General features: G+C 45.8%; 1 protein-coding gene across 1 annotated transcript in view; it reads right to left on the bottom strand.

The window, feature by feature from the left end:
• Positions 1-26538, bottom strand: part of PTPRG (protein tyrosine phosphatase receptor type G) — a gene marked incomplete at its 5' end in the record, with an annotated part of 197661 nt that overhangs the window by 100180 nt on the left and 70943 nt on the right. The window contains 4 exons of the mRNA XM_019626509.1: positions 14031-14811; positions 16504-16553; positions 22249-22357; positions 25418-25602. Coding sequence (XP_019482054.1) covers positions 14031-14811; positions 16504-16553; positions 22249-22357; positions 25418-25602 — 1125 coding nt within the window. The remainder of the gene's footprint in view (positions 1-14030; positions 14812-16503; positions 16554-22248; positions 22358-25417; positions 25603-26538) is intronic.

Here is a 26538-nt window from a genome sequence, read left to right as displayed (position 1 = left end):
AATCTCAGCCAGCCAGCGCCCAGATTGTTCTGCCCATCCGTTCCCAACCCCCAGATCCCTCGAGATCCGATTTCTTCTCAAATTTGGTTCTACAGCGTTTCCTTTCATTGCATTACCCTCCCCCACCATCCTCCTAATAGATCTAAGACAACTGAAGGTAGGAAGCCATGCCTCACTCTGCTCCCAGCACACAGCTTTCTCCAAATAGCAGTCTAGGGGTTCACAGCGCAAGCCTGTGAAACAGCTCAAGGGTCTCTCTGGCTCACCAACACCTCTTACCCGAGCAGCTCCCTCCTCTGCCCGATCTCTTCACAAGTCCCCAGGAGCCTCTGAGGACCTGTTCTCTCTTGTGAGCGTGGGGAAGGTGCCTGGAAATCTCCAGGTGGCCCAGATGAAGCTCAGGTGTGGTGTGGGGGTGGGACGAGCACAGGTGCACAGAGCAATAGTGGGAGGCAGGTGGCGAGAAAGCAAAGGTTAACGGTAACGACAGGGAGAAGCCCCAAGAAAAATCCAAAGCAGGCGGCAGGCTGACTTGTGCTCAGCAAGGATTCCTCCTGCTCTGCAAAAACGAGGCCAACGTTCAGCCAGCGCCGCGTGTCCCCCTGCAGGATGGACTGAAGGCAGGGCAAATCAGGCTGGGTTTCCAAGTGAGAGAAGGTAGGCTGAGCAGAAAGAAACAACTGGCCTTGGGAGCAGATTTTTAAAGAGGCAAGGTTCCTGAGCGATGGTGTGTGTTGCAGGGCCTTTCACCGGGTTTCCTCGAATGTAGCTTATCGTGATCGCCTCCTCTGTCTCATGCCGGACCCTGTGAAACAGGCCGGGCCACATTTATGCTCAGCTCCCAGGTAAGATGACAGAGGCAGGCAGGTGAGGAACACCCTGATGAAAAACCACAACGGAGCGCTTCACAGTTTATAAAGTGCCTTCCGAATATGACAGCCCATGGCTCTCGACCCCTAGCTCCACCATGTTTTGGTAGATAGCTACAGGCATACCTCGAGATAGTACGGGTTTGGGTCCAGACCGCTACCACAAAGCAAGTAGCACAATAAAGTGAGGTGTCATCTTTCTACTGGTGGAGGGTCTTGCGTTCAATTGGCCAAAAACACAACATTGGTGAAGCGCAATAAAGTGAATGCACAAAACGAGGTCTGCCTGGACCTACCAAACCCCTGGTGTGTGCCAGGCATGGTGCTAGGGGCTGGGGATGCATCCGAACATTAGACGGGAATGACCCTATGCCGGTGGGTGGGAATCATTTAAAGCGGGAGAGGCAGACAGGGGGAATGAACAAGTTATTAGAATACAATGAATGTAACACCAGGAGAAGCACAAAGGAAACGGGGGAGTAGCTGTCCTAGCCCAGGGATTCTAGAGGGGGCTCCCTGACATTAAGGTGACACCTGGAGGACAAAGGGGAGTGCGCTGGGCCAAGTGCAGGGGAAGAAACATATTCCTGATCGAGGACACTAAAGCATGGGAGTATGAGAACGAGGCAGAGGGGGACCAAGCTGGAGAGTCAGAGGCCACATCAGCCAGGGCTTTGGAGGCTGAATTAAGAACTGGTTTTAGTCCCAAGGGCAGCGGAAGCTCGTACAGGGTTGCAAGCTGAGGCAGACAAGGATCAGGCATGCACTCTCTTCCTTGATATAATGCTGCAAGGGCAAAGCTCTGGCGACGGGCCAGGAAGCAGTTGCAAATGAGAATAATTTTGCAGGGCTCCAGCAGGGGGCAGCCCGGCTAGCCCGGTATCTGACTGGTGGGGGTGGGGGGGGTGTATCTCCAGGACCTGGAGGTCCTGCTAATGGAAAATATGGCAGGAGGGTTGAACTCAGTATCCACCCTGAGAGGCCCTTGTGTCCTGGAGGGACTCCCAATGTCATATTTCTTGCCCCACCTTACAGGAAAGCACTCTTGCCTGGGATACTACCTGGAAGGCAGGCAGGGCAGGCCGACTGCAAATCTATGTCCTACTCATCCGAAACCACTGACAAGGGCTCTGGGCCAAAATAGTGCCTCACACTAATATCTCTACACAATCACTGGAAACAGCAGCTCCGTGGTCTTTCTGCCACCCTAAAACCGGTCAACAGCGGCCACTCCAGAATTTCTGGGCCTTAGAAGTGATGGCCCAGTAGTGGGGGCGATTGGCACATTGCATTAGTGTCCCTGAGATCCCATGTGTTGGCCATTACGTCTGCCCCTCCGTCCTCCCTCACAGAGGATTCCAATTTTCACCGGATGCCTTGGGAGCTCCAGCAGATAAAACTGTGAACCATCAGTGTGGATTCCTCCTTGTCAGAGGAGAATGAAGGTCGGCTGAGGGTAGGGTTCCTCATAAGTCACAGCTAGCCTGGGGCCAGGAAGAGGCTCAAACTCAGGTTTTACAACGGAGTCTCTTCTCTTTCCAGCACTTCCTCAGGCTTGAGTGAAAAATTTTTGGGGGGGAGGGGGTGACCATCAAGTGAAATCCCACTCTGGACAGTCCCCAAATGGCAGTGTTTGCGGAGGAGATCTCGAGTCGGCAACAACTTGCAGTATGAGGGAGACCTAAGGAGATTATTCTGACAGCAGCTTGATCGCCACCCTGACTCACAGCAGGCTGTGTCTGGGTCTTTTACATAACGGCCAGGCAAAAATGCGAGTGCTACAGGATTTCCACGGGAGGCAAAATAAAGTGGATTTCATTTTCAAATTCACAGTATTGTTTTGTCTTCATGGTACCAGGAGCCTCAATGACATTCCATCTCCACATAACCACTGAAACCTTCTGTCAGTCTCCGGAGGAATTCCTCGCTGCCCTCAGGGGCAGCCAAGCCCCTAGGAGCAGGGTCTCCGTCCCACCCCATCATCCCCTGCCACTCCCCACCAGTGTTCCTGCCACACCCACCCACCCAGTGACATGCTGGCCAGTCCCACCTATCTGCCTCTGTCCCTGCGGAGCCCACTGCCAGGAATGCCTTTCCCATCCTGCTACCAGAAGCTCCTGCTGAACCCTGCATCTGGTTCAGGTGTCGCCCGGCTCTGTGAAGCCTCCCCGAGGCCTTGGTCTGTGCTGTCTCTGGAGGGCACAGGTTCAAATCAAATCCTGACTCTTCTACTTGATGTGACATTTAACCAATAACTTAAATCAGTTTGGGCCTGGGGTTCTTCATCTATAAAATGGGACATGAGAACCTACTTTGTAGGCATGGTGGGAAAATTCTATGAGACTAGAATGCTTACAAGTGTGGCCAGCCCTGAGGAAATGCTCAGGACACACTATCACCGTCCTCGTCATCATCATCTTGCACTTCTCTGACCGCACATATCACAATCATCACTGCTTTTTTATTACTGTAAGGTCCCCCAAGGTAGGCCTGATTTTCATCTCTACATGGAAAAGCAGTAATAAAGTTCTGTTGTCTAGAAGCTATGCAACTCCAGGCAAGTTACTTAACCTCTCTGTGCCTCGGTTTCCTCACCTGTAAATGGAGATAATATTGCTCACTATATTGTGGGGGCATGAGGATCAAATAAGTGGGTACATATAACACTGAGAATGTTGTCTGGCACCCATAGGCACCCGGTTAAGGTTATCCATTAGGATTACCATCATCGCCACACACAGCACTGCTCTTTATCACTGTCACCATCAACACCCAGCACAGCACCAGGGCAGACGGAGCCACCACACAGGACCTCAGAGCCTGCTGGGCCTGAGCACCGGGGGCTGCCTGTAAGGAGTCTGCCGGACCACAGCCAGAACCCCAAGGTTTGCCCTGAGACAAGGGCATAGCACACTTCTCACCATCCTTCAGAAGGTACACTTGTCCTGCTGCCTGACTCAGTTTGTGGCTTAGCAGGCCCTCAAAGGGGAAAGTGCCACAGAAGAGTGAACTACTAGGAGCTACGAGGAACACGGAACATGGCACCTGGGCTGGGTACACACTCTTCCTCCTGTGCCTTCAGTCCCCTGACATTCTTTCCCAACCAAGGTCCCCAGAGACTGGAACCATTTTCAGTGCAACCGAGATTCTGTCCTTCAGTGTCAGGATCTGACATGATTTCACATTCTGACTCAGGCCTTTCTAGCTGTGTGACTTTGGGTAAGTGACTGCATGTCTCTGGGCCTCTGATCTCTCTATCAAAGGAATACAGATGATAAGCTCAACTCTCAGGGGACTTATGAGGATTAAATGAGATAATCCATGTGAAACAGACTGTGTAAATTATGGCTCTATAATTTACAGGGCCACACGCAAAATCATGGGGCCTCTTGTGAAAAAATTATTGAAGACTTTCAAGATGGTGACAGCAGAGCAGGAAAGTAAGCACAGGGCTTCGTGCGACTGAAAGCACAGGTCCCGTGCCCACGAAGCTGCCCTGAGCAGTCAAGCACTAAGCACAGTCCTGAGAATGTTCACTCTTCTCTGCCTTTCAAATGAACCAAGCAACAGTGCTGACTGTGATGAAATCAGACGCTCCCAACTGGGAGCAGCTCACTAGTATTCAGAGATTCACTTGTAACCCAGCCTCCTCCTGAAAGGTCCAGCAGTACATGGCTGCCCCGTTACTGGAGGGTTTGCTTCCCTCCATGATGCCCAAATCCTGACACCAGGATAAGTGCAGGACCTCTGGGTTAAGGCAACTTCTCCTCATCTCCAGCTTGGATTTATCCACATGGTTTGGTTTTCCCAGCAGGACTCGCCCTTCGATTGCTGCCTGCCATCGGTTGTACGAACTGGCAGCCTACAGGTGTCTCTGGCTTGGTAGCCCTCCCCCTGTAATCATTATTAAGTTGTGAGTTGGCTGCCAACATTGAATAAGCAATAGAGTTCCCATAAAAATCAGCAGTGAAATCTTCTACCAGAAATGTTCGAGGTTGGCAGCGCAGGCCTGAATCCCCACGTGACAAACATGAGCTACAACCAAGCAGCACGCTCTCTTCAGATAGGGTATGGGTTTGCCACAGTCCTTACTGCTCCCTAATGTCACACACCAGACCTGCTGCCTTCACCCCCGACCCCCTGAGCTGCCAGCTCGCTCTCTCCAGTCTAATTTCAGTCTGTGGATGGCTCTCTGACCCAAGGAATGAGCAGAACAACACAAACTTGAATCTTTTAAAAAAGCAAAAGCAAAAATCGTTGTTTAATAAACTCCTGACCCGGATTGTGAGATCACTAACCTGGCTCAAGAGAAGAGGCAGTCGCTGTACAAGGCAGCGTTCCCAATTCAATATTTATTTTCCAAGATTTAACTTTTCAACCAATTAGAAATTAACCACCATGCTGTAACTCCACTGATATGATGTGGGCCACACACCTCAGTGAACTTGGACTTTATTCATACTCTTTCCAGAGCTGCACCTTGCTGGTCTGTGTGTAAGGGGATGAAATGGGAAGGGGTAACAACTTACACCCCACCACTCACCATGGATGTGATGGGCAGATGAAGCACTGCTAGGGGGGTCAGAAGACATGAGGCCAGCCGGGACTCAGAGAAAGAGCCTGCTTCAGGAAAGCCTTCCCATTGAAACCTGGTGAAAGATGCTCACTAACCCTTTGTGAGCATTTGAGGGAGGGAGGTAAGGGTCAATGTCCCCCCCCCCTCCACACACACACAGCTTTCCTCCTCCCTGTCTTTATTTCAGCATCCAGCAGAATCTGAGTAAAGTGCCTCCATTCTGCTTTAAAAAAATTAAAAAAAAAAAGAAAAGAAAAACAGTTTTCAGTGGCATATGTCATCACTGAATTAATGCTGTTTGCCTTTTACTGGCTTGGCTCTCATCCCAGTAGAAGCAAATAAAAACGGAGTACAATGTACTATAAATGCTACCGGCAGTAATGCATCAGATGGACCCATCTGAAACGCTTCCTGCTCCACAGTAAGGGCGCAACTTCTGCTACAGGACAAGGTCCCCGACGCTGTCAAGACTAAAACGAACTGGGAGCTGAGATGCCACTATCTGGAATATGGAAAGCAGGATTCTTCCACTTTTCAAGAAAGATCAAGAGAAGGACAATGTGCACACTCATGAATCTACAGCCTGCTTCGATCATCTTCACTTCATTTGTTCTGAGTAATGCCGCTCATTAAAAACCACCGACATCCGTGAATTAAGGTTGCTGCTTTTTAAAAAAAACAATGTAGTAAAAAACATACAATTTACCATCTTAACCATTTCTTATAGTGCTAAGTATATCCACACTGTTGTGCAACCAATCTGTGGAATCTGTTTTCACTTGCAAAACTGAAACTCTGTACCCATTAAACAGCCTCCCGTTTCCCCCTCCCCCAGCCCCTGGCAGCCACCATTCTACTTTCTGTCTCTGCGACTTTCACTACATTAGGTGTCTCGTGCAAGTGGAGCCACATATGTTTGTCTTTTTATGACTGGCTTATTTTACTCAGCATAATGTCCTCAAGGTTTATCCATGTTGTAGCGGGTGTCAGACTTTCCTTTTTAAAGGCTGAATAATATTCCATTGTATGTATCTACCACATTTTGTGTATCCATTTATCTGTCAGTGGACATTTGGGTGGTTTCTACCCCTTGGCTCCTGTAAATAATGCTGCCATGAACATGGGTGTATAAGTATCTCTTCAAGACCCTGCTTTCAATTCTTCTGGAGATAGATAGATAGATAGATAGATAGATAGATGGTCAGACTTCATTGTCCGACCGTGTGTGTCAGCAAGTAGAATTGCTAGACCATGTGGTTGTTCTAGTGTTATTTTTTGAGGAACTCTCATACTGTTTTCCAGAGCAGCTGTACCACTTTACATACCCACCAATAATGCACAAGGTTTCCAATTTCTCATCAACACTGTTTTCTGTTTTGCTTTGTTTTTCGATGTTAGCCTCCTCACTGGGTGTGAAGTGAAAAGGCGGCTGCATTTTTATAGGGCCATGAAATTTGCCTTTATTTTTCTGAAGCCCTCATATTATCTAAACCACTGTGGCAGAAACACATTGTCAGTTACAAACACATATATTCTCCTGCAGTGGGACACTGGTTCCATGTTCCCATTACCACATCTGAGCCGGATTAGAGCATCCTGTGTTTCCGTTTCTATCCCCACTGGAGTCCTCCTGAATAAGCATCCTTACCATTTCACACAGAGCTCATGTTATCAGACTCAAGCAATCAAACAATTATCTATCATGTCTATTTCAATTAGGTGTTGGAAATTTGAGAGCGTTTGATAAATTCCAAGCCCCATAAATAGGGCTGGTCCTGACCTACTAAACCACTACCATTGCATACTTCGTTGTAGCATCATGTGGCTCTGCCATCAATCAGCACAGAAGCCATATATGTACTACCGTATGTCAAATACACCATCCATTACAACCTGAGTTCCTGACTCCAACCTCTTTGAAAACCTGTTTGTTTTTCATGGGTCTGGTTTCCCACACCAAGAGATATACAAGGTCTGACAATTAGTTTGCCAACTTGTTGCAATAATGTTGCTAACCTTTTTTCGGTATCAGAGGAATTATTCATTATGAATTTGTACCAACTGGACGAACAATTAACCAAGTTTACTATTTGGAAGTGCTGAAAAGGCTATGTGAAAAAGTTAGATGACCTGCACTTTTCACCAACAATTCATGGCTCTTGCATCACGATAATGCACTAGCTCACATGGCACTGTCAGTGAGGGAGTTTTTAGCCAGTAAACAAATAACTGTATTGGAACACCCTCCCTACTCACCTGATCTGGCCCCCAATGACTTCTTTCTTTACCCAAAGATAAAGGAAATGGTGAAAGGAGGACATTCTGATGACATTCAGGACATCAAGGGTAATACGATGACAGCTCTGATGGCCATTCCAGAAAACGAGTTCCAAAATTGCTTTGAAGGGTGGACTAGGTGCTGGCGCCAGTGCATAGCTTCCCAAGGGGAGTACTTCAAAGGTGACCATAGTGATATTCAGCAATGAGGGATGTAGCACTTTTTCTAGGATGATGAGTTCACAAACTTAATTGCCAGACCTCATATAACCTGTCCTAGTTCAAAGGTCACTTAGTAGGGGAGAGAAACTTCCAAGGACCCAGACACTTTCTGGAGGAAAACAAACCACACTGGCAATGAATAACCTCTTTAAACTACTTCAAGCTAGTTCCTTCTAACATTCCCAGGAAGGGATAGCCAAGAGCAGGGGCAAGCAGAATTATGAAGAAAACTTCTGAAAAAGGACTGAAAAAGCCCAACAAAATTAGTCCGAGCTGAAAACCGCTTCGGGTAGTCAGTCATCATACAAGTGCCTGCTGTAATTTATTTTAAATAAAGGATGATACATCTCCCCCATCTCCATATCCCCCAGTTGAGTATCACAGGCACGATTTCTTTCCTACCTTCATGAACCTGTATTACCACTTATTTTTGTTCTTAACTACTACTTTTTTCCTTCATGTAAACTTCTTCGAAAAGGAAACTTTATGTTAATATAACAAATCAGAGTTTTCTCAACAATGGCACCATTGACATTTTGGAACAGGTAACTAACTGTTTGTTGTGGGAACTCTCCTGTGCATTGTAGGATGTTAGCAGCATCCTTCATCTCTACTCACTACATGCCAGTAGCAGCCCTCCTGCGTAGCCATGACAACAAAAAATGTTTCCAGATATTGTCAAATGTCCTCAGGGGGGAGGGGGAAAAATTACATTGGTTGAAAACCTTTGCCATAAATAGAAAATTGTCATATTTTTTAAAAGCACACATTCAAATACTTAATAATTTAATATTTCATCTAAAATCATCCTGTGTTGTCCACTCGGGGAACAAGCAAGCCCCAAAGCATAGAGGAAGGCGACCCCATGTGGGGTGGACTCCCCTGAACCATGGAGCCGGGGCCAGTGTTTGAGCTGTCTGGCCATGTGCTGTGATGCCCAGGGCACTTCTCTAACTTTCTGAGCCTGTTTCCTTGCTGGCCTCACGGCAGCAATGCCAGCACAGCCCTCACGGGGGTGCTGTAGGATAAGTGACTCGCAGTTTGGCTTTTAGCACAGGCAACCAGTACCGAAAAAATGTTAACTGGTGATGTTATTGTTTCTATAATCAAAGGTTTTCAAGCTGGGTTCCTTAGAGCTTGAGAGCAAAGAGGTACCTTAGGGTTTTCCCAAAGGAGATAGGTGGCTGGAGCTTAGCACCCTCCACTGTGGCTTAAAGTACAATAGAACAGCGGCTGCAGGTCTCTGACCAGCGCTGTCCATTCTTAGCTCTTGGGCCGGACTTAGCTCCTTGGCCTAGAGACTAGCTTGCTGACACCAGAACTGGGCCATCCCTTTAGCACCCAGCTCAGGGATGACCCAGGGGAGGCAGTCGGCAAGCTTTCAGTGAACCATTATTTATATAGTGGGGTTCTGAGCAAGTTTCAGTCTGAAAAAGGAATTTCCCTGATTTAAGGAAATAAAAAAGGAAAACTCCAGCACTAGGTGATGAGTTTGTAGACTACACCCACCCTGAGGTGCCAAGGCATGCTATCCTGACCCCAACTGCTGCAAGAATGTTCTCTTGCATCAATTGGCTTCTGGGGGTGGGGGCTGTGGGTTGTGGGGGGAAGGTGGCTCTACCACATTCAGGCTGTGGCTCCTGAGGGAAGAAACATGCCGGCTTTCCATGCAGCACAAATGCCACTGAGGGATTCACAAGAAACACATGCTAGCAAAGGCCTTGGTGAGAGACGGAGTGATGGCACATAGGCCTCAAGCCTTCTGATCAGCTTCTAGGGCAGCTGCATCTACAGCAATCAACTCTACAGTTGAGGCTAAGCACCAGAGGTTCCTACCTATCTGGCGGCACATGTGAAGAAGATTGTGCACAGAGACCTGGGTTTCTGGCTCACCAGCTGTCATCAGTGGGAACTGAGTGAGGTGGCCCTCTTTACAAAGGACGTGTGTTCTCTAGTTTGCTGCAGTCCCCACCTCTCCCTAATGTCTAACACCTGGTCCTCTTCTCTCGTTGGTATTACCTGTCTGATTTCTGTAGGTGTCTGAGTTTGCCATTTGTTCTACAGAAGGATCGCCCCTTTTCTCCTTCCCGGTGAATTAATATGCTACAGCTATTACTCACAGGACTTGAAAGGATGTTATCAAATGTCAAGTGAATTTAAACAAGCCTTTTGGAGATGCTGGTAAAATCAGTTTGTAATCTAAACATTGATGCTTTTTACAAAGACACTAAATATTGATTGAAATCCATTGTCTTTACTTAATGTGAAAATAATAATAAATATAGAACAGATTTTAATAAATGCACATGTAAAGTCTTTAAAATAAGTCACAACTAAGATAAAAATGATGGCGATTTTATTTCTTAAAAAAATATATGAGGGCCGGCTGAGTGGCTCAGTTGGTTAAGAGCTCGTTCAAGAGTGTGAGCTCTGAGCAACAGCGGTTCAATGCCCGGCCTGAGCTGAGCTGCCAACAACAGGTGGCAGGATGGCTCAGCTAAAAAGAAAAAAAAAATACAAAGCTGAAGGAAGCAGATGGGAAAGAACGGGAAGGATGGAAGTTGAGGTGAGACCCTGGTGATCATGGGCTGATGTGGGGTTTGGGGTTTTACCCTCAAGTTACTCACATCCTTTATTGTCCAATGGGCACAGACATATTTCTGCTTAAGCTAGGGCTTGGCAAATGAGGGCTTACAGATCAACTCAGGGCCACTGTCTGTTTTTGCAAATACAGTTTTATTGGAACTCAGTCACATCCACTCATTTATGTATTGTCTTTGGTTGCTTTTGTGCCACATAACAGACTTGATTAGTTGCAACAAAGACCTATGGCCACAAAGCTGAAAATATTACTATCTGGTCCTTTGCAGAAAAAGTTTGCTGATCTGGCTTTAACCAGTCACCACCCACACTCTCCAATTAGAATTGCCTGAAATTCTAAAGAAGATCCCTTTTTGCCTTGGGAGGAAATGAACCTTCCCACTGAAATGAAGGTGGTGAGGGAGACGCTCTGGTTCACCAGTGTTGGGAATGGAGCAGAATTCCTGGAGGTTATTTTTAATGCCAGCTCATTGGGGACCACAGTTTTGTCATGCTCTTTAATGTCCAGGGATGAATGCAAATCAAAGACCTCTAGGGGTTTGCTCATAGTCGCCATTGCGACGGTGTGGCCTGTGGACTGCTTACCCTTCCTCGTCACCGACAGCAGGCGGACTCCATTTCCTGCACCTCCTTCTGCACTAAGGCTATCATCACCCCCACTTTACAGAGGACACTGAGCCAACACGGGCCTGAGGACCCTGAGAGAAGAAGGGGCAGAGCCTACAGAGGGGACCTGACTCCAAATGCTACCCTGCCGAGGTCACAGACACTGACAGTTGACAGTTGAAGCTGAGACCCACCAGCCACACACCTGAAGTTGGGACTCCCCAACGCTTACCAACGTTTCTCCTCCCCTCTCCCTGGAACCTGGAATTGGACTCAAATCTCAACGACGCATTTCCATGCACTGGATGTTGCCCCAGGTCCCCACTCCTCTCCAGTCTCTCAAGGTGTAAACACTCCCAACCTAAGCTCTTAACAGCCATCTTTCTCTGGAGTGTGGGCAAAGGACTGTTTGGGGGGAGCCGCCTGAGAATACTACTCTGCCAGAGCCCTCAGTTCAGAGGCGGAACCACTCAAGCTGGACCATCAGTTCCAGGTCCACCATTTGTTGTTAGGGAAACCACACTGGTCCAAGCCACCGTCACCTCCCACCTGGGCTTCCCAAGTGCATTCTTTATAATCCCCACACAGAGGCCCGATCTTTCAAAAAAGTCATTCTGAGGAGGAAGTCTCCTGCGGAAATGCAGCCCTGGTTTTCCACTGCAGTCAGAATCCAATCCTCAGCATGGCTGATGAGCCCCTTCCGGATCCGAGCGCTGCCCGTCCCTGCCTCCTCCCGACCCTGTGGTCCACATACACTGGCCTTTTGAGAGCTCCTCGCGTGCCGCATGTTGATCCCACATTACGGCCTCTGGACTTGCAGTTCCTGCAGCCTGGAACACTGTTCTGCGGGTCTGTGCATAGCCAGCTCCTTCTCACCACGTGGGTCTCTGCTCAAATGTCGTTCCCTCAACTCTAGCAGTCACCACTTGTTGAAGTTACACGTTTGTTTATCTCAAGCTCCCCTACTAGAGCATAAACCCCAGGAGAACAGAGGCCTGCCTTGATCTATGTTCTATTCCCAATGCCTGTTTCAGTGCCTGGTACACAGGAGTGGGTACTCCATAAATATTTAACATCTTCAAATGTAAGAAATTCAACTTTTTCACAGCAATTCCTAGAGGGTGTATCACTGTTCATGTAGGAATGGCTTCAAACAGTTTCACAAGTGGCCGATATTTCCTTCACTTGATCCTGCAGAAGGCTACGCTGCACCTTTCCCTAAACTCAGGACAAATGAGCAACACCCCTAGGAAGCCCACGCTTCAAAACACAAGTCCATACCAGTTTCAAGGAGGAACATAATTCAAAACATGAAAATTTATTCTAAGTTGTATCTTAACATACGAGATCTCAGCTTTAGATGAATTTTAATGTTTACAAGTGCAAAAGCAAATAAATATTTACCAGTTGCTTTTTTTTTTTTTTTTGCGCACTCTTATAACTCCACAACAGCTTAGATGCAAAAATTGTTGCTAAACATCTTGTAGTCTGGCAAAAGGAAGAATTTCTTATTAAGAAAACCCCTCACAACAATAACAACCCCTGATGCTCCAGGCTTCCTTGCAGAAACTATCAGCATGGTTCATTAACATCTGAGCGTATAATAGAGCTACAAAATTGCCACCAGTCAGGTGATGGGGACACATCTTCACAGAGGAGGCCTGGCCAGCCATGCCCTGGTCTCACCACCTATACACTGTGTGATTCATACAGCACATGGGCTCTGGGGGAGGCAGCCCTGTTTCTTGGGCTGGGATCGTGTGAGGACAAGCTCCTCCCCCCACCATGTTGGAGCCTCTCATCCTTTAAATTTCAGGATAAATGTCACTTTCCCAGAGGGGCCTTAGATAGGTATGTCCCTACCCTTCTCTCTGTTCTCACTATTTATTTCCTCTGTCACCATTTTACAACCTCCAACTTTATTAGTTAGGTGGTTTTCTGGCTTGCTAGCTAACTTGCTTGCTTTTGAACATTCCTGCTTCCTAACTTCCTGGTGTGTGCTCTAGCTAGCTGCCGTCACCTCTGTCTTCTAAGAGGCAGGGACCGTGCTCACCTGGCTTAGCACCCAGCCCAGTGCCTGGCACGAAACAGACAATCTGGAAATACAGGTGTTGAATAAGTAAATAAAGAATTATATCTTGGGCCAGCTGAGTGGTGCGTTGGTTAGGAGTTGGCTTGGGATGCCAGCTCTAAGCAGCAGGGCCCCGGTTTGGATCCCACATAGGCCAGTGACGCTGCGCCCTCTACAGCTAAGATGGTGAACAACAGCTCGACCTGGAGCTGGGCTGCCGTGAGTTGCCGGCAGCTGGCGTGAGCTGCCAAGAGCCGCTGTGAGTGGCCGGTGACTGATCTGCCTCACCCGGGAAGAGCGCAATGATGATACCAACTTGGGCCAGTGAAGCAATGTCCTCCACAACTAGACTGAAGAACAAAAGGACAGCAACTTGTCTGTTCCCCTTCCCCCAATTCCCCAGCGCTGTTCCCCTCCCACAAATTCCCCAATAAAATCTTAAAAAAAAAAAAAATTACATCTTAATGAACAAATTTCTTAAGATTGATGTCTTCTTTATTCATTTAGTTCATTATGTGGTTGAATTCCTTGGAGTTATTCTGAGGAAAGTAAATTTTACCAAGAAACGAATATCAAGGCAAGGCTATTTCAGCAACAATAAGAAAGCAGGTTATTCTTATTGGAATAAAATATATATATAGACATAGACACACACACACACACACACACACACACTTTATGCCGGGGACATATACCATTCCAGGAATATTAAGCACTTTCTGGTTCCTCACACCCTACCCCAATTATTTTTTAAAGGGCAAGACTGTTCACAGCATCATGGAGCCTAAAATGAGGACGGGCCACTTACCTGGATTAACAGTGATAAATTTGCTATCCTCAGGAAATTGGTCCCCTCGGGACATAGGCTTTTTAGATGGCATTTCAGGACTCTCAGGATCACTCCCTTCATAATGTTCCTCTGTGACTGTGGGGGGCACTTGGGTGGAGGTGACCGAATTGGAGTCCAGGCCACGGTCGGCATCCCTTGTGTCAGCGGGCTGGTCAGTGAGGACGGCAGGGCGGTCTTGCCCGGGCCCAGGTATAGTCTGATGCCCCCCCTCCTTGGCAGTTCTATTGGGAGACGAGGGCATGGGGGAGGGCTTGGTCTGGTTCCGCTCTTGGGCGGCGTGCATCACCCCACTCTTCTCCTTCTTCTCGGAGTCCTTCTCCCCCTCCTCCTCATGCTCCCGCTCCCCGTCCTCACTCTCACTTTTCTCATCCTTCTCCCCTTCCTCGGTGCCCTCGTTGTCCTTGGTCGGCGCTGAGTCGCCGTCCGGGCCTGGGGAAGCCACGGCCTCTGTGGTGGCCAGGACTGGCCTCCCGGCCTGCTTGCTGGCCGACGCTGCCGTGGGGAGGCGCGTGGGCCACACGGTGCTGGGGAAGGAGGAGATGCCGCCACCGCTGAAGCCCAGGCCGGCCAGGAGCGTGCTGGTCACCACCGAGGCCACTGTTGCCTGGCTGCCGCTGGAGGATGGGCCCATCCCAGTCGCCATGGAAACAAATGAGAAGGGGATGCCAGAGGATGTCCAGGTCGAAGACCCCGAGCTGATGGGGGCCATGTCGGCGGAAGAGGCAGGAGAAGCTGTGGGCTTGAAAGGGTCACCCGCGAGGATGGGAGAAAGGACAAAGGAAGAGAAAGCAGAGAAGTGTCAGGCATGAGGACCGGGAATAAGGCCCTGGTGACAACCCTCACAGGGTTGTACTGGTTTTTTACTTCACTCATGGGGTTTCCCAAAGCATGATGTCAAAAATGACATTAGGTAATCCATGGATGACCATCTCGGGTCTTAACGGTTTTACAATTACTTTTAACTAGTGTATCAAACCCAACGTTTCACTGATATGGCTCAGGAGGAGGCTAAGTGGCAAAAGTAGCATTAAAGTTGGCTGAAAGTAAAACATCAAATGAGCAATAAATTGGCAATATCAGATGGTCACCTGTTCTTGGGTGACACTGGGCGAGGCAAGAGGCCTTGCTTTTTTAGATAGCGCTCATACTTGTGGAGAACACCCAGCTCTTAGGTGCAGAAAGGCCCTCCAGGAGCTAGTTCTGCCGCTGGACAATGCGGAAGTGGATGGACAGAGAGGGAAAGCGGCCAGCTACACTGCAGGCCTTGGGGACTTGTTCACAACCCTGAATGTCCACGTCGTGCACAGGACAGGTGCTGTACCTTGCAGTATCTGGGTTTACCCATGGCAACATCTTTGCCCATGTACATGTCAAAATCAGAGTTCCACTAAACAACTGCCAACTATGTGCCGGGACTTCCCGTGCTGCCCTGGAGGCACACATAATCATCACCCAGTTCTACAGAGGAGGATCCTGAGGCACAGAGACGTCAAGGGGCTGAGGCAGGGCTGCCTGTGTCCAAGCCTCAACTCATTCTCCCCACCATACTAAATTGGGGCTCGATGGTGGGACTGTACCCACATACGGTACCTGAGGAAAATTAGAAGCGTCACTCTGGGTTATGAGTTTTAGCTCTTATAACCTGATATATAAAATCCAGATTCTAACCCATTCTTTATACAGTTCAAAGCAATATAGCCAGAACTTTATCACCAAGTTTTAGTTTGAAAAGTTTATAGTTTAAGGACGATCGAGTTAGCAAATGTTGAGTTCTGAAGTTGGTTAATGAAATGCCAGATGCCACGTAAGACAAGGCACTTGAGTCAGTGAGGTCAAGGCTTCAGTCGATGACCCCTCACTTGCTCTCTGAGTGATGCTGGGCCTATTATGTTAACTCACTGGGCCTCGGTTTCTTCGGCCATCAAATGGGAATAATAGTAACACCAATCTTGTGGGATGCTGTGAGGGGTAAACGAAATAATAAAATAATCTGGGCCCGAAACCCAGGAAATGCTTAGTAAATTTTAGGCTATTATTGTTATTACCAATGATGTGATTAACATTATATTTCATTGCACTAGAAATGGGAAGGTTCCAGGAATTTGCAAATCCATGTAACTTTGGGCAAATGACAACCTCTGAATTTTAGCATATGTCCAACTTAAGACTTGGAGCAGTTCCTACATCCTACGATCCTACAAATAATTAAAAATATGGAGAATTTTTACCTTGACAAGAATTATACTGTGTAACACTACTGCTTGTTTTCATAATGTATTGAATTATAAAAAGTGAATGTAATTTTTTCTGTATTTTAACCTCTTCACATTAAGTAGTTTAACAACATCATACTGCCACCTTGTGGGAACAATTTTAACTGCATGCAAATTAACAACCATCTATGACAAAGCAATTACCATTCTCTACTTACCACTCCTGTTTTAACAATTCTGGTCCCTTGAAATATTCGAGTGGTGTTAGCTGAGAAACAAAGAAATTATGCTGTAAACAATATGAATTTTTTTGTTGCTTTTGTTCCCTCCCCAAATTTACTTATCTACATAAATTGGAATTATATAATTTTCATGTCTTGAAACATTATTCCTCTTTAGTGTTTTTTCCAACCACTTAAGAATGTAAAACTCTTCTTAGATTACACGTCATTAAAAAAGATGCAGGGGGCTAGATCTCATCTGTGGGCCAGTTTGCTGCATCTTGTCTTAAGTGAATAGTTTAAAAAATTTTAAATTGTTATTGCTCTCTGATTTATTGAGGAAAAACTTACCTACAATAAAATGTACAAATCTTAACTGTGCAGTCCAATTAATTTTTACTTCTGTAAACAGCTATGTAACTACCACCCATACTGAGACACAGACATCCGCCAGCCACCCAGCAGGTTGGCACGTGCCCCCATCCACTCAATACCCACTCCCCTCCCTTTCCCGAAGGTATCCATCATTCTGACCTCTGTCAGAGTTCTAGTTTTGAACTTCATATACATGGAGTCCTATTAGTTCATCGTTCCTCTCTATTATCTTCTTGGATATAATTGCTTATATTATCCTTTCAGTGATTATAATAAACATCCTACGCTTATCACAGTTTACCTTAAATTAACACTTTTAAATACTTTCTAAAATGTAAGAATTATACAATTATTTAATTCTATTTGCCTGCCTCACTTTTTGTGTATTGTCATATTTTATGTCTGCTCAAGTTTTAAAACCTATCGTTGCTTTAAATGGTCAAATTCTTTCCTATGAACCACATGTTATTCTTCCAGGCGTGTATTCCTTCCCGCAGTTCTGTTCACCCACATGTTATTAAACAACATAGCTTTAAAAAATGTTTGTGGTAAAACACATATATCAGAAAACTTACCACCTGAACCACTTTTCCGTGTCCAGTTCAGTAGTGTTAAGTAGATTCGCACTGTTGTGTGACGCAGCTCCAGAACTTTCTTATCTGTACCCATTAGACAACTCCCCAATGCCCTCCTCTCAGCTGACAATCACCATTCCACTTTCTGTTTCGATAAGTGACTACTCTAGGTGTCTCATATAACTGGAGTCAGACACAGAAGGTGCCAAAAAAGTGTATACACATCTCATTAAAGGAGAAACACTGTATTAAAATTGTGTATTAAAATTGTAATACAATGAATGTTGCCAGCATTCATTTGATTAACATCTTTTGAGTGAATGTCACACTATACATTGTTACATAATTCAACTTCAAAAAGTAATATATAAACTGTGTATACATTTTTTTGGCACCCCCGTATATTTGTCTTTTTGTAACTGGCTTACTTCACTTAGCATAATGTCCTCAAGGTTCATTCCTGAAGTACCATAAGTCAGAAGAAATTCCTTCCTTTTTAAGGCTGAATAATATTCCATTGTAGGTATAGGTATACCACATTACCCATTACCATCCATTATTGATGGATGTTTGGGTTGTTTCCACCTTTCGCTGTTGTGAATAATGCTAAACTGTATAACAACAACAAAAAATATATCAAAGTGCTTCTTTGTCATTATTTCAAGAACCAATAGTGCAATATAAACTAAGAGTTTGCTTCCGGTATATACATGGCACTGAAAAATTCGCAAAAGATGCTAAATACCAAAATAAATAATATTTGTACCTGCTGTTGTTTTTATCTAAACCAGAAGTGGCAAGTGACGGACATAACTGTTTGGCCTGCGAGCTATTTTAAAAAAACTGAATTTGCTGCCATTATAAACAATAGCTTTGTAAACACTGTAAACACTAGCTTATAAAAAATAGTAGTTTACAAGTAGTTTTAGTAGCTTAGCTAAAAATCTTAATTTCCTGCTTATCCTGAAAAATCAGAAAATTTGGCAAAACTGAGTGCACCTTCCTGCAGGACAACATGTGGCCGGGGCTTAGTGTCCGTCACCCCCTTTCAGTGGGCACATGATCTCAACTGCGCACCTGACAGTCCTCCCCTCATTTGCACATGTTCCCTGCCTGGCCTCAGGGGCACCTGAGTTTGCAGCCCCTGACCTAACCTTGTATTCATTTTGCATAGCTGGAAAGTGAAATGTGCAGAGAGACAAATGTGGAGAACAAACCAATCTAGAAGTCAATAACAACCAGATCAAATAAGGCAGCCTAGGAAGCGAATGGCTCTCCCCCAGGACTAAAAACAACCTCCTACCATCATTTAGTTGCTCCAGGATTGATATTGCACTGCCTCAGACAGGTATATGCACCTCCCTTTGTTAAGGCAGGAAAAAAGGTTCCCAGGAGACCTGCTTCACCTGCCCTTTACAAAAGGCTCTAATTAAGGCCAACAAACTAGACAGCCACTCCCATCAGCATGCCTGCTATTCATTAATTTCCAGAGGGGTCAGTTCTGGCCGTGGTGATTAGGAAGGTTCTACAGGACCTTTCAGGTCAGGAGTGCTTAACCTGGGCCCGTGGACCTCATGGAATTCAGGGACAGGGAAAAAATGACCCCCGCATTGTCACTAAGCTCTCACTGAGATGTAACCCTTCCACCCACTGTGAACGCAAGTAACAATCTCAGCTGCACTAACAGGGCCTGGGACTTTGTCTCTGATTGAAATCAGTTATTTTCATACTGCCTCACAGTTGTAGCTATTTTTAAATATCATTTCTGTTCATCATTACTCAGAAATCACAGCCACTAACAGACCCACCACTTGTCATTTAATACTTTAACAAAAAAGCACATATATCACTACATTCCAAATTTGTTTGTTTAAAATATTTTGACAACTGTATCTAACAGAATTGGTTTCCTTTCCTATGTATTTCACTTTTTTTATTTTAAACCACTTTTAGAGAGGCTCAGTGAGCTTTACCAAGCTGCCTAACAGGTCCGTTGCTCAAAGAAAAAGCTCAAGAACCCCATTTTCCATGATTGTTGAGAGTTGCAAAAAGGCTTTGAATACTCAGTCATCAGTATTTTTATCCCGCTGTGGAAGGCTGGGGGATGTAGGTAATATTTACTCTTTGGAGGTGGTCCATTGCTGTGTATAAATGACTGGGCTTTGGAATAAGAAATCCAAACTCGGCTTAGCAGCCAAGTGATTTCTCACAAGTTGTTCAACTGCCCCAAACAGCATTTTCCAATTTGTAAGATAACACCTATATTACAAACTGCCACGAGGTCAGATGCAATAACTTATGGGCAAATGCTCAGTAGGTATGGCCCATCCTATAGATACTGGTTGCCATTATTACTGTCATTATATTGAGCACAAACATACTTATTGTGTTATAGAGAACGTAAATATTGGTATATTTACAACGATAAGGTGAATATTCCATGTGGCTTCCTCATGCTCCCAAACCAGATGTAAACTTTATCACTGGGAAACCTAATTATTCCCTACAAGATTTCCGCGAAATTGGGTAAGCTTTTCTCCTTTCCCTTTTGCAACTTAAGGCCTAATAGTGGGTCATTTTTGTACACCGGCGTCTACTGCTCAAAAACTCCTATTTGGCTCACCACAACAGGTAAGTCGGCTTACCTCAGTTAAGATTTAGTTTTTACACTGCCCACTGCAGGGTGCTGTAGGGAAGATGCTAAAGCCATCAAGGGAGGACTGAAGGGTGCATGCCCCTTTGTCAACATATGGGGACAAACTGACATATAAAGTGAGCAAACTCATGTCCACCCCTGAACAGAGAAAGTCTGTGAACAAAGGAAACACTGGCCATTTTCAACAAGTCACTATGATCAGACATTTTAAATATTCCGTGCTTAGAATTTATGGCTGACAAGGCCTTTTTGAATTATATTACATTACAAACATTTAATTTCTCAAAGTCCATGCAGAAGCCAGCAAGCTCAGGGAGCCTATTAATCAGGAAAGGCAGTTCTGCAGATTCCAGGCTCTTGGTCGGAGCACATGGGAGGCCTAATCATGATTTATGAGTCCTAGGTTCCAGGGCCCCGGCCTCAGCAAGCACCCACTCTGGCCTCCTGTTCTCTCTATCCTGGGCTGGCGCAGACCTGGCCTCGGCCGGGTCCCTCCCCAACCCAGGCAAAGGGGCGAATACATTCAGGGCACAGGTAGTAGACACATGAGCCTATTTGTGGAAAAGATACAGTCATGCTAATTTCAATTCATTTAAAAGGAAGGATGAGATAATATGAACATTAGCAAAGAATATTTAAATGCAAAACTGTAAAGCCAGAAGGGATCCCTGGAGGGAAGCTAGGATAGAGGGCTTTTAACTATGGGTTCATCATTTATTATTTTTTATATCAAAACTAATAGTAAGGGGATATTTATAGTCGGTACAGACACTTATGTGAATTATTTCACATGCATCACCTCATGTCATTCTGTACGGTCCCCGTGAGGTCGCTACTGTTAGTATGACTGCATTTTGGACTGTGAAAGTGCAGCTTAGAAAACTATTATAATAAACATTCTCAGAGTTGCAGAGATACTAAGTGCAGCCAGGACTCCAACGTGGGCCTCCCGTTCCAGGGCCCCAGCTCTAAACCAGAACTTTGCAGGCTTCAATGTGCAAGCCAGGCACCTGGGCCATCTGGTTCAAACTCAAATTCCTGGGCTCTGCCCTCAGGGATTCTGAGGAAATTGATCGGAGTGGGGCCCATGAATGTGCATTTCTCACAGGCCTCCTAACGATGCTTCTGCAGCTGTACAGGCTTCCACAGCGTACAGGCTCTACAGGGCCCTGAAATTGTATGCACGATTCACAGTTTCTAGGGAAAAGCTTTCTTCAGATACATGACTCAAAAAGGTTAAGAACCACTGGCCTGGTATGTAGGATTCTCCGAAACTGAGGACCCATCGGAGAGGACCCTCAGGCTGGAAGAGTAAAGCCTGATGCCCTGGTCCCACCCTCCATGCTGGACTCTGGGCATATCACAAAACCAAGTCTGCAACTATGGCCCACAGGCTGGCTGCCCAGTTTTGCAAAATAAAGTTTTATTGGAACTAGGACTGGGACTGGGTTAGGGCAAGTAGGACAGAGTGGATTTTGTCTTTATTTAAAATTCTGATATTTTGTTCATAATTTTTAAAACTTGATTTTGCTTCTAAAAATATTCCATTAAAATATTAATCTCAATTACTGAGTTTGTTTTGTTTTTGGTGCCTCTTTAAATTTTTCGCCAAGATGAATGCCTCTCTTGCCTCACCCTAGTCCTGGCCCTAGAACTTTCTAATAGTCCCCAAATCAGGAGGAACGTACGTCTATCTACTTCTCAAGAAGTTCAAGGATCCCATGAGCAGGGGGGCTGTCTGTGTGGCTTGCCAGCTGGGAGGGTGAGCCGCATCTGTCTGGGCTCTAGTTCTGGAATCATGCTAGAAATCCAAGAGGACATTCCACAACACAACTAGGAGGCAATTTTGTGAGAGGACTCGGCATTAGACAAATACTTATTTCTCCACAGTTGGAAAATAACAACAATCATCATAAAACCAACACTGTGTTCTTCTTCCCTCCTCTGGCCTATGAAACCCCCAACCTAAAAGACGGCCTCAATTCCTGAAGCTTTTCAAGTGCGGTTTAAAAACCCCACACTGACTCTTAGACCAGACGTCATGTCTTCTGTCCAAGCACTTTGATAAGAAAAAGACAAAGCACAACGGAGGGCTCGGGGCACTCCAGGCCGGATGAGAAGGGAAACTGGCCTCACCTTGAAAGAGCATCGTCTGACTGAAGTCGCTGCGCATATCATTCCGACACACAGCCTGGACACGGAACAGGTAAAGGCTATCAGGAGAGACATGGCTAATGGTGGCTTTCTGCAGGGGAAGAAAGAGGCAGTGAGTTGGTCTGAAGGCCTGTACACACTTACCTTCTTAAGCCAAACCTAGAGTAATGTTTTATATTACTTTAGATTTTGGGGGGCCATGTCACAGCCAGACAGACATGATGCTTTCACACTGACTAAAGGCTCACTTTGAAAGGAAAGAGCGGCCAGAAATAACCTTACTTGGGAATCTGTTTTCACCACTGAAATGTGCAGGCTATGAAAGGTAACAATCAGTCTTGACTCGTATTCTTGTCTATGGCTTGGACTGTATCTTCAGCCCTTTTTAGACTCACAGGGTTTGGACTTCTTTCGTAACTACTGTTCCTTATAGACTATAATTATTTACTCCAGATTACCCTTATAATTATCAAGTGCACTGTATTTCCAGAGCCACACAGAGTTTAGAACATCAGCAACAACACCTCTGTGTGTCTGTTTCTTTGCAGTCTAAAGGCCTCATTGTATCTGAACCATGGATAACATGGGGCATGATGCTGGGAAGGACATTTGGTTAGAGGTCAGATGACGTGAGATCTAGCCTTGTTACTCCACTCATCAGTTGTGATTCTGAGCCCATTGCTCAATATCGTTGGCCTCTGCTACCTGCAACTGTAAAGTGGGGAGGGGAACAGCTACCTCACAGGGTTCTTGTGAAAGCTAGGTAACATAGGTTAGGCAAATCTTGTTCATTGGTCGTCCATACCATGAAACAGGAAGAAGGCCCCTGGTCTAACACAGGGGCCAGCAAGTTCCAGCTCACAGGCCAACTCCTCCCCCTGTCTGTTTCTGTAAATAAAGTTTTACTGGCACACAGCCACACCCATTCATTTACATGTTGTCTATGGCAGCTCTCACCCTACAACGGCAAGGCTGGGTTGTTGCCACAGAGGCCTCATGTCCCATAAAGCCTAAAATCTTTACTATCTGGCCCTTTCTAGAAAAAGTTTGCTAGTCCCTAGTCATCTGACATCTGCCAAATCCAGGTCCCTATTGCTCAAAGCTTTATTCCAAGAGCCTTTAAAAATGAGAAAACAGAAACTACTTAAAAAAGCAGACAGCATTTGCTTTGTGTAGAAACAAGCAACAAAAGCAACTGATTTCAAAGACTTCTCTAATGGATGAAATGTCTTGTCATCAAAATGTGTATTCTGGGCCAAGTAGAAAAAGCAGCTCTGGGAGCTTAACCGCTGAGTAGGTTTTCCCAATGCAGCTATTGAAAACCTCTGACCAGGCATTAAAATGTTATTGTGGCCACACCTGCTGCCATTGCCTAGCAAACTGCTTCCTGGTGAGAGCAGTAGGTTGGGGTCACGTTGTTTAACTTAAAGCCTCATTTATCTCTTTTGGAGAAGGTGGTAGTAACATCTGCCCCACAGGTTTGCAGTGAGGATGTAGACAAGGCATGCACATTGGAAAATGCTGCACCCATGTGAGTATTACTTTTAGGCTTCTGTTTCTGGGCTACAATAACCATCAGTTAGAGAACAGCTTTGTTGCCACTAAGTCAGCACGCTTGACTTCTTGAGGAATGAAGAAAATTAATTTTGTGTGTCCCAAAAGAAACGAACTACCCCCAGAAATTCTTATAAAAAAGAACTTGCTGTCAAAGCATGTTTTTCTCTACACTCTCTCTTTCTCTGAAACTAATTTATGCCTCATTCTCTAAACCTCTGACCCCGTCTTCTGTTCAGAGCAAAATCTTCCCTCCATCTATGCGGGGATTTATTAGAATTCACTGCAAGCCGCTATCTATTCATCTTTGCATGTTTAATTATTTTCCACTTAGAACAAGAAACTGCCTAAGCACCTACATAGTTTCTGCTGATTAATGCAAGCCATCTTCATTTCAGAAAGAGAAAAATCCCTTATGGACTTCCAGTAGTGACAACAGAAAGGTTAAAATACATCATAACCTTGGGTAACTTTCAATAGCTTCCTCTCTGATTTCATGAAGCTCATCACTCTCTAATGTGACCCAGATAACAATGTCTAGTGGGGAAATTGAAAATATAAATGGAAATGAAGTAAAAGAATCTTCATCTAAAGGAATATGGGAAGTATTATTCTGTAACTGATTGAATGGGCTTTGGGGACTCTGTATTGGGAGAAAAAAACAAAGTGATAAAAGTCATTAAGAATCCCACTCTGTGCAATTGCACTTTTCATGGGCATATACAATTACGAATTTCATTATTCTAAAGCTTTCCTTTGATTAAATATAAAAAGCAAAGGCTTTCAACCCCAAATGTGTCACATTGAGTTTCTACGCAAAGACTTAAAGACTAGTGCTTGTTGGAGGGTTTGCTTTTACAGGGGAAGAAGCTGGCTTCTGCAAACACCTGTTCTGAAGGGCTTTGTTGGGTATTGGCCACTAAAGATTTATGCAAATTTTAAGGTGAGGCATGGAATTGGGCATGTATAGCTCAAAGTGAAATCAGATATTACGCTGTCTGAGAGTCTGAGAACAGTGGTTAAAAATTACATGGTCACAGGATCCAGCAGGTAGGAAAGTGTGAGGCAGATCAAATGTGACAAAGGGAATGGTGGGGACTGAGGACAGGTGCATGGTGGTGGTGACAATAGCAGGAGGGAAGAGGAGGAGGAGGAATCACTGTGATAATAATAGCTAGTACTTACATAGTGCTTGCCATGTGTCAGACCTGTGACACATTTATGTAACATTTAATATTTACAACAACCCCATCAGATGAAAAGGGCTCACCAGAGGCTTTCTGGTTTTATAACAACGAAAGAAAAAGGAGTCAGTTTTGACGGCCTAATTAGAAATAAATGAACTAGCTTCTCCTGGTGGTGCTGGCTGGTTGGTTCCGTGTGAGGGCGGGATGGTGCCCAGGCAGGCACTGGCCACAGCTCATACTGGTAGCTACACACCGCAGCAGAGCCCGTGGCAGTGCCCGCCCTCAGGAGGCAGCGAGAGGCTGGGGCTACACAGATAAAGCCACCTGCAATGCCTGGCAGAGACATGACAGGGGCCCTTCTCCTAACTGCAAGGGCAGCAGGCACCTGGCTGGGAACAGGAAGGCTTTACCAAGTCTTTGTCGCTGTCCTTTGTAAACGTCTTCTCCTTCTCATCCTCGTTCTTGGTCCAGCTGTAGGAGATCATGTAGTTCATGATGGGTGGGTGGTAGATGGTCTCAGGCTGGCTCCAGGACACTTGCAGGGCCGTCTGGTTCAGAGGCTGCACCTTCATGTGGATGGGCGGAGAGCTGCAAACTGAAGACACAAACGGCCAAGCTCAGCGGGCTCCCGGCACAGCATACTATTCGTTCCCCTGCCCTGTGTCCCGAAGGAGCCCAACGTCGAAAAGTTGACACAGTAGTACAGGAGACACCATACTCCCTTCACCCAAATCGGCCAACTGTTAGCTGTTAGCATTGTGCAGTATCTATTCTCCCTCTCTCTGTCTTTCCACACTCACACACACAGTTTTCCTGCTAAATCATCATAAGCAAGTTGCAGAAATCCTGACACATCACTCCTTAATACTCTGGCCTGCACCTCCTAAGAAGAGGGACATTTTTCTATATAATTGCAATTGAGTGAATGTTTTGTCCCCCCCGCAAAATTCCTAGGTTGAAACCTAATCCTAAATGGCATAGTATTTGGAAGTGCGGCATGGGGAGGCGCTTAGGTCATGAGGGTGGAGCTCCCATGAGTGGGATCAGTGCCCTTATAAAAGAGACCCCAAGGAGCTCCCTGGCCCCTTCTGCCTCGTGAGGACACAGAGAGGAGGAGGCACTATGGAGCAGGAAGTGGGCTCACCAGGCAGTGAAGCTGCCGGTGCCTTGTCTTGGACTTCCCAGCCTCCAGGACTGTGAAAAGTCAATTTCTGTGGTTCATAAGCCACTCTGTCTGTGGTAGTTTGTTACAGCAGCCTGAGCCAAGACAATAACCCGAATACCACTACCACACGTAAGAAAATAAACATTAATTCAATAATACCATCTGATACACAGTCTATACTCAAATTTCCCCAACTGTCTCTGAAAGGTTGTTTATGGCTGTTTTCCCCCTTATCACAGTAGCATTTAGTTGTCAAAGGGCCTCTTTCAGGGACTGGCCGAGTGGCTCAGTTGGTTAAGAACTCCCTGAAGAGTGCAAGCTCTGAGCAACAGGGTCGCCGGTTCGATTCCCAGTCCGAGCTGAGCT

This window comes from Hipposideros armiger, unplaced genomic scaffold (assembly GCF_001890085.2).
Source record: "Hipposideros armiger isolate ML-2016 unplaced genomic scaffold, ASM189008v1 scaffold_681, whole genome shotgun sequence".
NCBI lineage: Eukaryota > Metazoa > Chordata > Mammalia > Chiroptera > Hipposideridae > Hipposideros > Hipposideros armiger.
Note: the sequence above shows the minus strand (reverse complement) of the source record. Positions and strands in the feature narration are given on the sequence as shown.